Source organism: Oxyura jamaicensis, chromosome 5, assembly GCF_011077185.1.
Source record: "Oxyura jamaicensis isolate SHBP4307 breed ruddy duck chromosome 5, BPBGC_Ojam_1.0, whole genome shotgun sequence".
NCBI lineage: Eukaryota > Metazoa > Chordata > Aves > Anseriformes > Anatidae > Oxyura > Oxyura jamaicensis.
In genome coordinates this window covers 7,410,341-7,425,332 of record NC_048897.1, presented here as the reverse complement: position 1 = coordinate 7,425,332, position 14,992 = coordinate 7,410,341, and the positions used below count along the sequence as shown (strand labels likewise).

Genomic DNA, 14,992 nt, shown 5'->3' with positions numbered 1-14,992 from the left:
AAAAAAAAAAAAAAAAAAAAAAAAAAAGATGAATTTGAATTTTTATGCTTATATATGGTCCAAACTTCAAAATTCTTACACAGAAAAAAGTGAAATAAATGAAGTTTGAAAAAGTATTTTTTAAATATTCACTTAACAGAAATGCCTATAGTTAGTTGTGTCTAATCCCTGATGGGAAGCATAAATGCAAAACTTTTGTTGAGAAAAAAAGTGAATTTCAATCCTCTGCAAAATCATCTAGGAATCTGTATGCCTACAGAAGAAAAGAAACCATAGCTAAGCTTAACCTAGCTGTTCTAGGGACTTAACCTGTTGAAGACCACCAGCAGATAAGGAGTAACAAGCAATCCACAGAGACACCCACTGATATGTTGCATACTTCAAACAATAATGAGCATTAACAGGGAAATTTTGTATGACTGGACTCTTTATGAATTGAAATCAATTATGGCACACACAAGTCAACTGTCAAATTATTCCCCAAATTCTATTTTTAAAACAGTCAAGTCTTCAATACTTGAAGAATCTGCTTTGAAAAGGCTTTTGAAAAAGCTGAGATTGTAATTAAGAAGCAGATGCTTTAACAGATGTTTCACTAGTTACAGTCACATCTCATGACTTGTATTTTCCTAATTCAATGTAACATTAAACGTGCTGTGTTTTAACATAGTTGTAAAACTTATTCCCTCCCCATCATCCCTGCAGAGAGAGTATTACATGCTATCAAATCAAAATGGTTCTGTTATTTGTAAATGGCTACAGAAGTTGTAAACAGCAGAGAATTAGACATCTTTGTATAATCTACAGATATATCTCTACAGTATTTTTCCAAGTGTTTCTTACTTAATTCTAATTTTATCAAAACAGCTGTAAGTTATTACCAGGAAACAAATATTTAGATACAACACTAAAAAACAGTCCAGTCATACATTGTGTTGTTTTGTTTTCCAATGAATAGGTATAATTTTGCTACCAAAAATGAGCAGCCATATTTGTAATCAGTGACTAACATACTAATAAAGTTGTGTTTAATTATGTCCCTTCTAGTTTCTGGGACCAATGTTTAAAAGTGGAGAATGTGTGTGCCCACTCACTTGGTTGTAAAGGGCACAGATGTGCAGCGCCGTATTTCCTGACGCATTCTGTGCACACATGTCTGCACCATAGAAGAGAAGGTGCTCCAGATGTTGAACATGTCCATACCGGCAAGCCTATGAAAAGATACATTAATATCTCAGTTATTATACAATCTGGCTGTATCAGGCAAGCATTCCATGCCAACATTTCTTATTTCCTCATTTTTTAATCAGAGAATATGCTACTTTATTTTAGACCTAATTTTTAAAACCACCCCTGGACTGAATGGGAAGCCTAACAACCAGATCTGCGTATCTGTCTGTGAACTCAGATGCATGCACTTCACGTACAGCAAGTCTGTGCAAAAATATGTTTAAGTACTTGGGGAACAACAATGTAAATTATGAAGAATATACAAAGATTGATATCCTTTTAATATATTCTTAGGCAGAATATATAAACATAATTAATATTCCTAGTCAGCTAATCATGTTTAACAGTTGACAGAAAGTAATTTTTTTGTCCTGGAAATCTTTGGAAAGTTGTCCACTAGATGGCACTGAAGATGATCAGATTTCCAAAGCCTGATTTTTAAGGTGTGAACACTCGTTAGGGAAATCTGGTCAAAAGAATTGAAATAATAATGTTCAGATTCTATGATGTCGTTAGATGTACAGTGTACACGAGGCAGTGATCCAAAAGAGGGAGAATCTTCCAGTGTTCAGTCACACAGATAGAATGTTAAACCCTGAACAGTTGGAATTAAACCTGTACAGAATGAAACTCCACTGAAATTTGAAACTTTCCTGATTAGCGAATAAGTTTGAGAAGAATCACATTCATTCAATTCATCAGCCTCAATTACTTTACTCCTTTCTTCTCTGTAGGACACCAACTGAGTATCTCCCAGTTCATAATACTTTTAGGTTGACATCATCTCCGATCAGTATCATTCCTATAATATATGGACTCCTATTCCAATAATACTATGGAATTTAAGCTGAGATACAGATATACAAAGACATTCACCCTGTCTTAAGTACCTGATTACTACTGACTTCAGTGGGAATTTTATCACCTACACATCTTGCCGTTTATCACCTACACATCTTGCAGTTTGGATCAGAAGAATTAGTGTACTGCTCAACGCACAAATTAAAAGTGACACATCTAGGATTGAACTGGATTTCCCAAATCCCAGACTAGTACCCTAACCACTACATCTTTTCTTTCTCTAAATTTAAATTGCAACAGACAGAAAAACAAAACAAAACAAACAACAACAAAAACACAGAAAAACGGTGCTTGTTAAATAACTTATTCATTTACCAATTATATGCAAAAACTAATGGAAACATCATGCCAGCGGATGTTAGAACAGGAATATTTTAAGGCAATAGAACGCAAGCATCTGAAAATAAGCAAATGGGAGAAACAGAATCAAACCATAGCTGTGTTTCTGAATGTGGGGGAGAATAGAGCAAATGCACAATGAGCCATAAATTATCAATTCAGTCCTATTTCTAAAAGTCAATCAACAGCTAGATATGAATGTGCAGGTCTCGAACTTTCTATTCTTCCTACAATAAGCTGGACAAAAACCAGGCCTTTTCCCTACTTTTCTTCCTTGCTAGCGTGAGGTTTCACCTTCTCCTCTGCCAATCTGACAGCAATGCTTTATTCAGCTTATTGGGAGGCTCTGTAAGACAACTTACACAAGGGAAATGTATTTTCCCTAGGTATACATGTTACGCAAGCTGTTCAAACCATTCAACCATTTATCAGGGCTCCCTGTTATGGTCAATGGAGAGAGTCTGGTATCTCCAAGAAAGAAGAAAGTACATCTGACAAACACAGAAGAAGTATTACCAGGAAAATTAACATTTAGCAAGTAACAAAAATATTGAGTTATCCTTTTTTTTGTTTTTCTTTTTTTTTTAATAAAGTGCCACAAAAAGGATGCTAAATTTCAAACTTCCAAGATTCCATTGGCTAAATATGATCAGCAGTCAACTGCAGTAACAATTTCTGCAGCAAAATCCACGGTAACCATAGGACTACAAAGTTAAAAAATACTCCATTGGGAGAGCTTATACTTCTAATTTACCACAGCAGGATGCCACACAACATGCAAACAGAAACAGGAAATAACTCCATACTTGTATGTGCAAGGACTAAACATATGAAAATGACATTCAAAACACTGTTTAAACATAAAACATTCATGGTGCACATCTCCTGATACTATTTGAACTCTAACCAAAAAATAATCTTATCTACCTGATGAATTTCTTGCCATCCATTTTCATCTTTGCAGCTGACTGTAGCATGTTCATGAAGTAGCAGTTCACAACAGTAGGGATCCCCTCCGACCACAGCAGTGTGGTACAGGGGTGTCAGGCCACAGCTATCTTTGTAGTTAGGAGATGCTCCAAGCTCTAAAAGAGTCTGAAAGCAACCACAATCTGTTAAAACCATTATTTGGAGGGACTTTAAGTGAAAAGAGACTTTTCTACCTTTTTCTAAAATAATTACGAGGTTGATATCTGCCATAATGTTTATTTGTTGCTCACTTATTTACAAGCTGAAAGAATGAGCTTCAACACAGAGTAAGCTAAAGAAGGAATGACCCCCGAAGAATAAGGACCTCAAGGTATCTACAGGGATAGCAAGAAAAGGATGAGTGACAACATCCTATTTCCATCTTTCCTTCAGTTTCAGAACTGGCACTCTGAAAATGTCACATTGCCTTTGAAACACATTTACCTAATCAGTTACAGGATGCTTTATCAAAAATGTCATGCAATTTCAGTATCTGTCAAAAGGGAATAAGCAAATGCCATAAACATAAGATTTAATCTAGCATATCAAAGTGATTTAAGAATACCTGTTAAAATATGAAAGAAAACAGAAAAGACTGTGTTAAGATACAATGTGTAATCCATATCACTGGCATTTGCTTTCAAAGAGATAAGCAGCAATAATACTATTCCTGTTTCCTCAAGCAGATATTTCCAAATCTATCAGTGAATAAAGTTAGATTTCACCACTACCTAAAAATCAGAAGTAAAAAGCCCTTTATTGAAAGCAAATCCTAAGATTTTAAAACCACTAGAAAGCACCAGAACAAATATGTATTAAAAGATCCATTGAGGACAATACAGTAATTAACTGAATGCATTTTCCTTTATATATTTTTCTGGATAAAGCAAAGTGTAATTTGCTACTAAAAGCATTTACCTTGAGGGTTACTTGGTTCTTGGCTCTGGCTGCTTTGTGCAGAGCTGTCATTCCATCTTTGGCTCTGAAGTCTAAATGTGCTCCTCCATTTTTCAGAGCTTTTATCACTTCTACTGTATTGTCAAGCTGAACTGCCAAAGTTAGTGGTGTTTCTGAAGAATAGAATAGTATAAACATGAAAGAAATGACCAAATTTATAAAATAAAGAACATCTGCTTTAAAAAAAAAAAAAAATAAATGTGAAGTTAAAAGTACTGATTAAATAAAATCATAAATTATCAATTTCCTTCTTTGGACAGCAAAACCATACAGATTCCATTAGACTAGAGTTATGAAGGCAACTGAAAGAATGCATGAGATTTAACCTGTTAATCAGTTTAGGCTGAGCAACCCCACGGTACTACGCTATGCTGCTACTTTTATTGTTCTGACCTCCACTTTCTAGGTCATGATAGTTGGGGTCCAGTCCTCGGTCCAACATTTTTGTGATTTTTTCCACTGAAAGATGGTGGACATGATCCATAAATTTTCTCAAATTAGCCTGAAACAAAGCGTGACAAATTAATCATCCTCTGATTGTAAAAGGAAAATTTTGACTAAAAGTGAAATATTCTGTCATTATATATCCATTAAGACCACGGCACAAATTCACACTCCTGGAGAACCCAATGTTATGCTGTGAGCGTAAACCATGCAGTTTGTAAAGTTTAGAAGTCATACACAATGAGAAGATTCTGTTGTTCATAGTTTTAAGGAAAAAGTGAATGACAGATTCTTTCAGTAAGAAATTAGGATAATGTAAAGTGATCATTATTATTCTGACCTGCAAATGACTCTGAAGACATAGATCAGCATTTCTGCAGCATGCTGAAAGCATGTATTTATGTAATAAGATTCATTTGATATTACATATGTAAGAATCAAACATGGGATTTTTTCTACAGGCAAAAATCCCAGATCACAATTCACACATCCCTGTTGGCACTGCAAACACATACTACTTGTTGTTTGGCAATTGAACCAGGTGGTAATGAACTCCTACTTATATCCAGCTTCTCAGACACATTACTTTTCTAAGAACACAATTGTTCACTTCCCCAGTAAACTGGGCATACCTTTGTGTGAAGCTTGGCCAGTTGTTTTTCATCAAGATTGAACTGTTTGTACACTCTTTTCTTGTATCGAAACTGAGAGGAAACAAGCAAACAAAAATTTTAAATATCCCATTTTGCTTAAAAAATAATAAGAATATTTCTGACCTTACCATTGTAGTGACATAAGTCTGTTAATTACAGATTATTACTGGGTGATGTACTACCATACAAGCAATATCAAAATTAATTAAATGCCAGTTCTGTGCCCAGCTTCCTGCTGTACAGTGTTATCTGGCTCTGCTCTCTGCTTGCTCAGTGCCATAGTAGCTCTGTCCAGTTTAACCCCCAACTGCACAGCCCCTGCATGAGCAATGGAGAGGGGAACAAGTGACTGCTTCACACAAACTCACCCTCCTCAGGCTTCATTGAGACAAAAATACCCTCCTTTGGCAGGAGACAAAGGGTTATTATGCAGCAACTGGTACACTACTATGGTAAACCTAATCACAGATCCAAACGTTTAATCCAGTACCCTACATTTCTTTTTTAAATCAGACTACTCTCCTAAAATACATCCCCTGTGTTCTCAGCAGAGGAAAACCTCAAAATCAAGTTTTCTGAAGGGTTTGATTCTGTGCAGATTTCTGGGCATAATCCATGGAATAACTCCACCAAGCAGGCAAACACCAGGACTTCTGGGAGCAAGGGTTCAAGTTCAGACTTGCTGATCACTGTTTCTGAACACAGTTCTACTGCATGTAGAAACCTCAATTACAGTTTACAGTATCAGAAGAATACAATGATATTTCAGATTTTTTATATAAAAAATACCTCTAGGGAGGGAACTCCTTTATTCACTGGCTGTGGGTATTCCCTAAGAAGTCGTTCCTCATCCAAAAACTTCCCATCTCTACCATTGCTTGCAGGCTGGAACAGTCCATAATTCAGGACATCTTTCAAACTCTGATTCAAAGTGCACAAAATTCGTTGCTTTGCAACCCACACTGAAGCTTCTGGGTTAAATCTAATGCATTTCTGCAAAGAGAAATGATAAGAAATGATAAAGGAAATCTAAATAATGAGAAAACATTCAAGCACTATCTTATATTCTAAAATTCACAAGTGTGGTATATATATAAAATAAATCTATACAGCCCATGACAAAGCATACAGGATTATACTTCAGACACTCCTTCCTCTGTAACAGCCAATGCACAAGCACTGTGAAAACCCAGGACATTTCAAGTCCCACCAAAAAGATCAGAGACCACATTCTTTTTCAGAGAAAGGATGCCTTCAAGGCAAACCTGTACAAAAAGCCAAGTGTAAGAAGGGATGTTACAAGATATTTAACCATCCACTTGATTCTAAGATGTTCTGATGACCAGTCTGATATGCAAGTGTTTCACAAAACAAAAAAAAAGTATTCAGGCTAGAAATCTAATTTGTTTTTAGCTGTGTTTATCTTGGGGCAAACTTATGAGAGGAACTATCTGATGTGAGGCAGCAGAGGAAAACCTCAAAAGAACCTTTTCAGTTCTCTGATACTTACCAAGTTTAAGAAGTTTACCAAATTTAAGAAGTTTAGGAATAGAATCAAAGAATATCCTGAGTTGAAAAGGACCCACAAGGATCATCTAGTCCAACTGCTGGATTTAATAACTGCTGCCAATTTATTTTATTGGCTTCCAAATTTCTTTGCAATGTGCTACAGAGATGTTTTGACCTAGGAAACAGCAGATAGCTTTAATACTTTATAGTCTTAAATATCAAAATGTAACCAAGTGAGATATTAGATATTAGATTTTGTCATGAATAAAGGGGTCTAGGAAATGTTTTTCGTTTTGCTTATATTTAAGTTTCATGGTGTTTTGTGAAAAAGTTTTATTTTGTTCTTTTGTTTTGTTTTAAATGGGGATATGAAGGAGAGAGGGAGGCAGAAGTAAGATACAAGCAGTCTTGGACTGGTATTAGACTGCTTTAATGATACAAAACACTAACTTCTGATTGCAATTTGTCTGATTTTTATTTTATTTTATTTTAACAACTTGAGAATTCAGTATGCTTCCTTTCATTCAGTCTGTTCTTGTGGTCTATCTGTTCTTGATTACGTACAAAAATTGTAGATAATGATGGGTATTTCTAATTCTCAAAGACTTGTTAAACTGGTAAAATAATAAATAATTTTATATTTCTTCAGAAATAAAATAAATAAATATAAATAAGATAAAATAAATCTTTCTATAGTGCTTATTCACATTGCACAACAATGCACAATATTTATTTTCAAATACTTCACTTTCCACATGTCTGACATTACCCTGCTCATCTAACGCATGAGGACAGGTGATAAGAGCTTAACCACCTGCACTGAAAAGAAGCTCCTGTGAGGAATTCTTTTTGTGCAGTAGCTAAAAGGCTTATTTTAAAATGAGTTATTTGATACATACATCACCATTACATTTCTACCACACTAGCTACAATATTTTATATAATCCTCAATGGAATAATAAACGTGGAAACACTTTGAAACTAATAATTTCACGAATTCACTTATTCACAGCCCTAACCTTTCTACCAATTCACAAGAAACACAGATGTGCTTATTTTAATCAATGTTGATCCCTTTGTGTGGAGCAGTTGTTCACCTTCTGCCATATTGCCTTGAGAAGACCTCAGCTGCATCACAGCAGAACCTATGCATAGGTTGCATTAGTTAAGAAGATGCAAGAAGGTGCACATAATTCTGCATCTAATTTTCATATTTGCATTCCTAACACCACAGGGGTGAAGCACAGGGGTGTGCTGAACCACCACATCTCCCCTCTGCAGGTTTTGCAAAAAGGAGTTGTAAAAAAGGAAACACAAGAACAGAAAAGCAGAGACTTGGTCACCAGACAGTCTTCTTATGCCTCCACAACAGGGGCACACATATACTTCTGTTTAACAGGAGACAGTAAGGAAGAATTTGCAGAGGGTATGCATTCTTTCTGTAAATATCTTGTACTTGTGGTACCTTCTTTCACAATGTACTACCCGCTTCAGTGATGTGATTTGTTGTCTTCTCAATTTGCAGTCAGAAAAGTTATAATCTGCATTTTAAGATCCCTTAATTAATAATAATAATAATAATAATAATAAATTAAAAATAATAATTAAAAAAATCAGGCAGAATTTCCCATCAAGTTTCCCATGTAGAGGCATTCCTCAGATTCTGCCATGTCTGTATTTAGGGACAGAAAGCAGCTTCTTAAAATATTCTTAAAATATTCTATAGAATATTAAAAATATAGAAAATATTTTAATTTTACAGCATAATCTGATCAAAATGCCCTTCTTGTACTTGCAAGTAGAGATGGAAAGCTGCAACAGGGACATGATAGCTTGTGTCTCAGCACTCAAAGTTATTGAAATTACTATCAACTTTTCCATAGGCTTTGAGCTCCTCACTTGGGCTGTAGGACCTGATTTTGGTAAGATAAAAGTGCCAATAGTTATTAAAAATTATGCTTGTAAAGAATTTCCATAGGATTTAAGATTATCATTCAGGGGCATAAGTCAGACTAAAAAACTAAACAAGGAAAAAAAAAAAAAAAAAAAAAGCCCTCTGAATCTTGCTAAACAATCTTCTTTGGGTTACAAGATATGCAGTTAGGGAATTAGTAGCTACCACCACTGGAAGCAGACAGAGCTGTGGGATGCCAACAACAGAGTGCCTGCAGCCATGTACAGCAGCAGTTCACCTGATGAAGGCTTTATGCAGAGGGGAATAGACAAAACAGATCGGAGGGGTGCCAGACCACACACAGCAGAAAGCATTTTACAGCACATCAAACCTTCATAGACTCACACCTAAGTAATCTGCACATAATGAACAACTGTGCAAACGCAGCCACCAAAGGTATGCTCATAAGAGGAGAGGATTCTTTGCCTTTACCACATAAATAGCTAATCTGGACTAGGAATGAGCTCAAAATCCATACAGAAAACTACTATCAATAATAATGCATCAACATGCACTGTCAATAACAGGATATCATGAAATCTGACGTCAGTAAACTGGGATTTATTGCCTGCTTGAGGAAATTGAGCAGTTCAGCAGGCAGGCTGAGGATTGCTTTCCATCCACTGGACTGAAACATATTGTTGGTTCTTCCAGTTTTAGGTAAAAATAAACTATAGTTCAAAAGAACACAAAGCCTCAAAAAGTACCAGGCAGGCACTAAGACCTTGGATTACTTTTCTCTTGTGTCCACCTGTTTAAAGAAAGGAGAACTTAAAAAGCCTAGGACCAAATTTTAATTTCATGGCAGAAGCCAAGCTTGACTTGTGTTCTGACTGGCTTCAAGGTTGTTCAGGGGTAACAATTGCTGGCAGCCTATCCAACATAAATCTACAGAGTCTTGTATACTGCCTTCTTTCTTCACATTAATTTGTTTGGCAAAGCAGCACAAGATGAGGCACTGGGAGAGACTACCCTCTTGCTGAGCACAACTCCGTAACTGTGGTGATCATGAGAAAATGAGACGGCAGCTAAGTCAAGAAAAAAAAAAAAAAGAAAAAAATCCGTCTATGACTTTTCAATAAAAATAAATTTAAAAAAATAAAAACAACAACAATAAAAACAGAAAACAGGGACAAGTTTCATGGCAAAAAACTACAGAAATACATAAAAACCAGATATTTTGACATGAAAGATGTGAGACCTATTCATGCCAACTTTTCGTTGAATCCCAAGACCAGAATGCTGACTGCATGCACTATAAAATTACAACAGGCCTATTCAAAGGGAAAAGGAAAGGGGAAAGGGAAGGGAACAGGGGAAAGGGGGGAAAGGAAAGAGGCCTGAGTGACTCAAAAACACTGTCAAAATCACACTGGGCCATTAGAAATCCTAGTCTAGCAGCAAGACAGCATGGCAACATCGGCTGATGAAATGTGAGATCTGCATTTGTAACATTAAAGCTCTTCGGATCAAGAGAGACATGGCCAATTATAATCTCGTACATCTGCTTGCTGGTAAGAGTAAGTTGCAAGTGCAACAGCAGGACAGGAAGCAAGGGAATCATATTGCTCACCCATGCCAGCTAAAGGGAAGATATTAATTCAATGGGAATAATGTTCATGATACAGAATCTCTGAGGAATAACATTTTTGCCTTCAAAGTCGATCAGCCAACACTTCCTTATCATCAGACTCATGAGAATGTCAATCACACAGAACTGCGCTGCGACAGAGGAACACTGACAAAAGGTTTGTACAGCTGCCTCCAAAATGTGATTGTCAGATTATCAAAATACAAGTTATTCCGTTGGATAGCAGACATCAATATTAAAGATGAGACAAACAAGAAGTGGAAAATGAAAATGAAAAAAAAAAAAAAAAAGAAAGAAAATAAAAGAAAAATAGAAAATAATAATAATAAAAAAGACACCCTCATTTTAATTTGTGCCTGGTATTCAACTTAATTCCTTGACACACTGCATTCCTTCCTCATAATGAACTCAGAAAGCACAGAATTCATGAGATGAAAGGTCAAAGAGAAAACAACCTGACCACATTGCCTCCAGGTGGCAGATCACCTGCCCTCATCCAGGGCATAAGTATAGATCTCAGCAGCACCCAGTGTTTCCATCATCAAAACAAGCATAAAAAAAAAGAAAATCAACTATAAACAGAAAATAACAACAAGCAATCAGTCACAAAACGGGGTAGAGATGGGAAACAATTAAAAAGGGGGCTTCTTAAGAAGAAAAAGAAAAAAAAAAGTGTCTCAAGCTGCAGACATGACAATTGTGTTCCTACCTTCATAAAATAAAAGTTGTACAAACTAAACAAGTGCTTTATCCAGGAAAAAAAAAAAAAAAAAAAAAAAAAAAAAGTACTGAAGGGAAGCTTCTTAATCCTGAAGGCTAAAGAATACTGTAAAAAGTAAAGTATAAGGAAGGATACAAATGTGTAAAAAGCAGTTTCAACTTAAAGTGTTGCTGTACCAAGCTGCCACTTACCAAACAACACTTTGTGAGAATATTCCAATATTAAAAACAAAATAAAAAGAAAATGGGGAGGGGGGCGTTTTGCTTATTACTGAAGTGGAACACCAAAACAGATGGGCAGAAAGCATTTCAAAGAAGTTCTCAACAGACCCAATCCCTTCTCAACATCAGAAATTAATAAAACATTTGAATCTGAGCATTCTGATTTTAAGCATAACCCAGAGGGAGCACATAAGCATAGGATAAAACAGAAGAGCAGAACAACCACCATATGTTGATAGCAAAATAATAAAAACATTCCTAAAAACAACTGGCTGACAGATCTCTTCTTGAAGTCAGGGATAAAGAGCAATTCTGAACACAAAACATTTGACATCACCAGTGGAACACCACGCAGAGCTTTTCTTGACAAGAGCAACTGGTGAAGAACCAGACTGCTTCCAGTTAGAGGCAAAACCTCTTACAATGCGTTACCATGTGGAAATGGAGGAAATGGACACAAGACTTATCCTGGATTCAGCTAAGATCCAGGGAGAGGTCAGATATGCCATCTATCATACAAGAAAATGCAGGAGCATCAGCTCTCTAGTTTTCCATGTCCAACAGTCATACAATGGCATATGTGGATATGGTTGCCTTTGGGCACGAGGTAGATGGTTGGGATTAGTTTCAAGCCCAGGTGAAGTATTCGTTCCTACCCATCTGAATCCTCTGCGCTAACGGAGAGGCCACTCTGACCAGGACAGGAGGAACACTCAGTTACTGTGATTCCCATCATAACAGCAAGAAGTAGCTGTGAAGCTAGAGCCCTCTGTGCTGGATGCACTTCAAATAAGCTGCTGCTCAAAAGATGACACCTGTGTCTTGTTCCATTAAAGCTGAGCCTCCCTGTTTATTGGATCAGGAAATTAAATGCTGCGTGGTGCAGCTTTTTTGCTCTCTCCTAAGCACGTACGTTTGTGAATATGGAGAGCTTTTTATGTGTTCTATTCCCTCAGTCATTTTGGTGAATCAGGAAATCTTTTAATCACTCATTTAAACATTCTCCTTGCTCCTGTGCTAAGGATGACACTTAGTTGAATACAGATGATGAACAAAAGCAGAAAAAAAAATTCTTTCTAAAAGTATTGTTTCAACACATTGTATTACCATCTGAATTGAAAAGGAGACAAAAAGAGAATTGATGAAATAACTGAAAAGTAAGACTTCGTAACAGCTTGTTGAGGTTTACAGTATCTTTAAAGTTTCAGATGAGAATAAAAGGGTAGTAAGACAAATTTGCTACAATGGGTGCTTTCTATAGCACAACGTCCTTCTTATTATGCTTGGTGATTATCTTATATTTGCAATGAATTAATGGTGATTTACACCACCGTCACTGCAGAGGAGCAAACTTTTATCCCTAATGAGTTCAGCTAGGGATTTAAACCTGCCACGAGTTCAATTTTATCTAAAGCCCTATACTGGCCTTTCTTTAAAAGGATACATTCTTGGTCAGACTTCCTAAAAACTAATAAAGAATGAAAATATAAAACTAAATAATGCAGTTTCATGCTCCTTTCATTAAACAGCATAATTTTAAATAACTTTTATGTTAAATTAACTGTGATTACACAGCAAATGGGGTGCATGTTGGGTTTGGCTTTAGTTATAACACAGCTCACAAACTGTTATCTTTACTGAGCTGTGCTATGCTGCATTTAATCTATTCATTTGTAAAACTGAATCCAGATTTCACTTTTTTGCACAAGAGCTTGTGGGCTGATAAATCAGACATAGATCATCTGCTACAGGATTGTTTAAAACAATTGAGTTACTTTTCATTGATACTTTATTGAAAATTAAAAAAAAATACTGAAAAGTAAGGCAATAAAAATGAACAAATGAAACAGGAAACCTAAAATGCATTTGATTTCATTTCCTGAAGAAAATGAATTTAAACAAAAATAATTGTTTCAATAGTATCAATAAATAAATGATTATTGGTCTAAGAAACAGAATAATGAAATGAGAGGACTTCAGGAGGCTAACATCTCTTTGATTTTAACAGCAGAGAAAAGTCAGCAAGTAAAGCTGATCTTTCTGTTTATACTGGATCTATTCACTGAGCAATGACTATAATCAAAGATAGAGCAGACCAGTAGGATCATTGACAGAGGACTTCATTACAGGGAACATCTTTTTAAAATATAAGATGTACAACAGTGGATTTCAATATTTCAATCAACACTGAAATGAAAGATCCAAGGAGATGACTGCTTCAGCCAAGATGTAATAAGGATGCCATAGATGGTTCCCAGCAGCCACAGTGCTGCTCTTCCCTCAAAAGCTTTGCTGTCCAGCTCAGGTCCCACACCACCTCTTCTTCACAGAGTTTAATCTCGTACAATTTCAACTATTAGAGTGGCACTGTAATTTTAGCAGAAACAGGTTCAAGCCTTAACTAAAATAAAATATTAAATACAAGAATTGAAGAGGCAACGTTCCCAATTACAGCACAAGTTTTTCTCAATTTCAGCAGCACTGTATGGGTTGAGATTTAAAAAAAAAAAAAAAAAAAATCTCTACAACCACACCTGAGGCCACACTGTCAAAACATCTCTTTCCTGTCAGCTTGTAGACAGGCCATCTCTATCATTCCAAAAATGAACTTAATTAAAAAGAAAGAAGCAATTTCATGTTAGATAAATCCTCAGTGGCAGCACAGTATGATGTAGATCTTAAATGTCAGCATGGAGTGATGTATGTAACATACATCCATAAAAAGGATGTGTTTTTAATAATCATCATTGAAATAAAAAAAGTCTGATGTCATGAACTGAAAATCATATCATGAACTGAAAATCCAAACAGCATTCAGGAAAGCCCAGGATAATTTAAATAATAACAAACTTAGACAAGCTGTGGTTCTAGATGGAATCAACAAGTAACTCCCAAGACCTTCTCTAGGTTGCAATTGCTATTCCCTTTGTAGCATTTCTGGAGGACAACGATTCTTTTACTTCAAAAATTACAACGGCAAACTTTTCCAGCTTTATTTTCCTAACTTTCCATGTCCTGAATCTCACATATTCTACCATAAAAGAAACACATCTTAACAGTTTGTTGCCATCTTAGGATATCACAATAATATCCACAATGGGTTTTTTTGATTGAAATATCATTTTCATTATCAAATTAATCATACAATTTTAAACAAATGGAAATTCTGCTTAATGCCTCTTTCGGTAAGACTTGAGAGATTAAATCTTTTATTGAAAATTCATCCAATAGACTAAGGGATGTGGGAAATAGCCATAGGTTTAGGACATTTGCAAGTTAACTTAAATGACTCCTCTAGGAAAAAAATCAAAAAAGGTTCACTTTATCATTTCTGTTATGTATCCAATATAAGTGGTGAAGAGGTGAGAAAGAATAAAACAGTAATTTCATGTCACTGTAAAACCTTCCTCCAAGTTTGCTGATTTCTCTAGGTGGAAGGAGAAACAGCACTGTGCAATAAAGTCATAGCAGCATAGGAGGAAGGGAAGATTTATTTTGGTGTCTCTTTCCTTATATTTATGCTCTGAATATCTTCAGCTTTCT

The 14,992-nt window shown here is 35.8% G+C and overlaps 1 protein-coding gene across 3 annotated transcripts in view; it reads right to left on the bottom strand.

Moving 5' to 3' along the window:
- SHANK2 (SH3 and multiple ankyrin repeat domains 2) overlaps positions 1-14,992 on the bottom strand; it is a 347,164-nt gene that overhangs the window by 291,287 nt on the left and 40,885 nt on the right. For all 3 annotated transcript variants that reach the window (XM_035326921.1, XM_035326922.1, XM_035326923.1), the window contains exons 5-10: positions 6,243-6,446; positions 5,433-5,504; positions 4,750-4,858; positions 4,318-4,469; positions 3,358-3,525; positions 1,095-1,211 (exon numbers count right to left, since the gene is read on the bottom strand). In XM_035326921.1, coding sequence (XP_035182812.1) covers positions 1,095-1,211; positions 3,358-3,525; positions 4,318-4,469; positions 4,750-4,858; positions 5,433-5,504; positions 6,243-6,446 — 822 coding nt within the window. The remainder of the gene's footprint in view (positions 1-1,094; positions 1,212-3,357; positions 3,526-4,317; positions 4,470-4,749; positions 4,859-5,432; positions 5,505-6,242; positions 6,447-14,992) is intronic.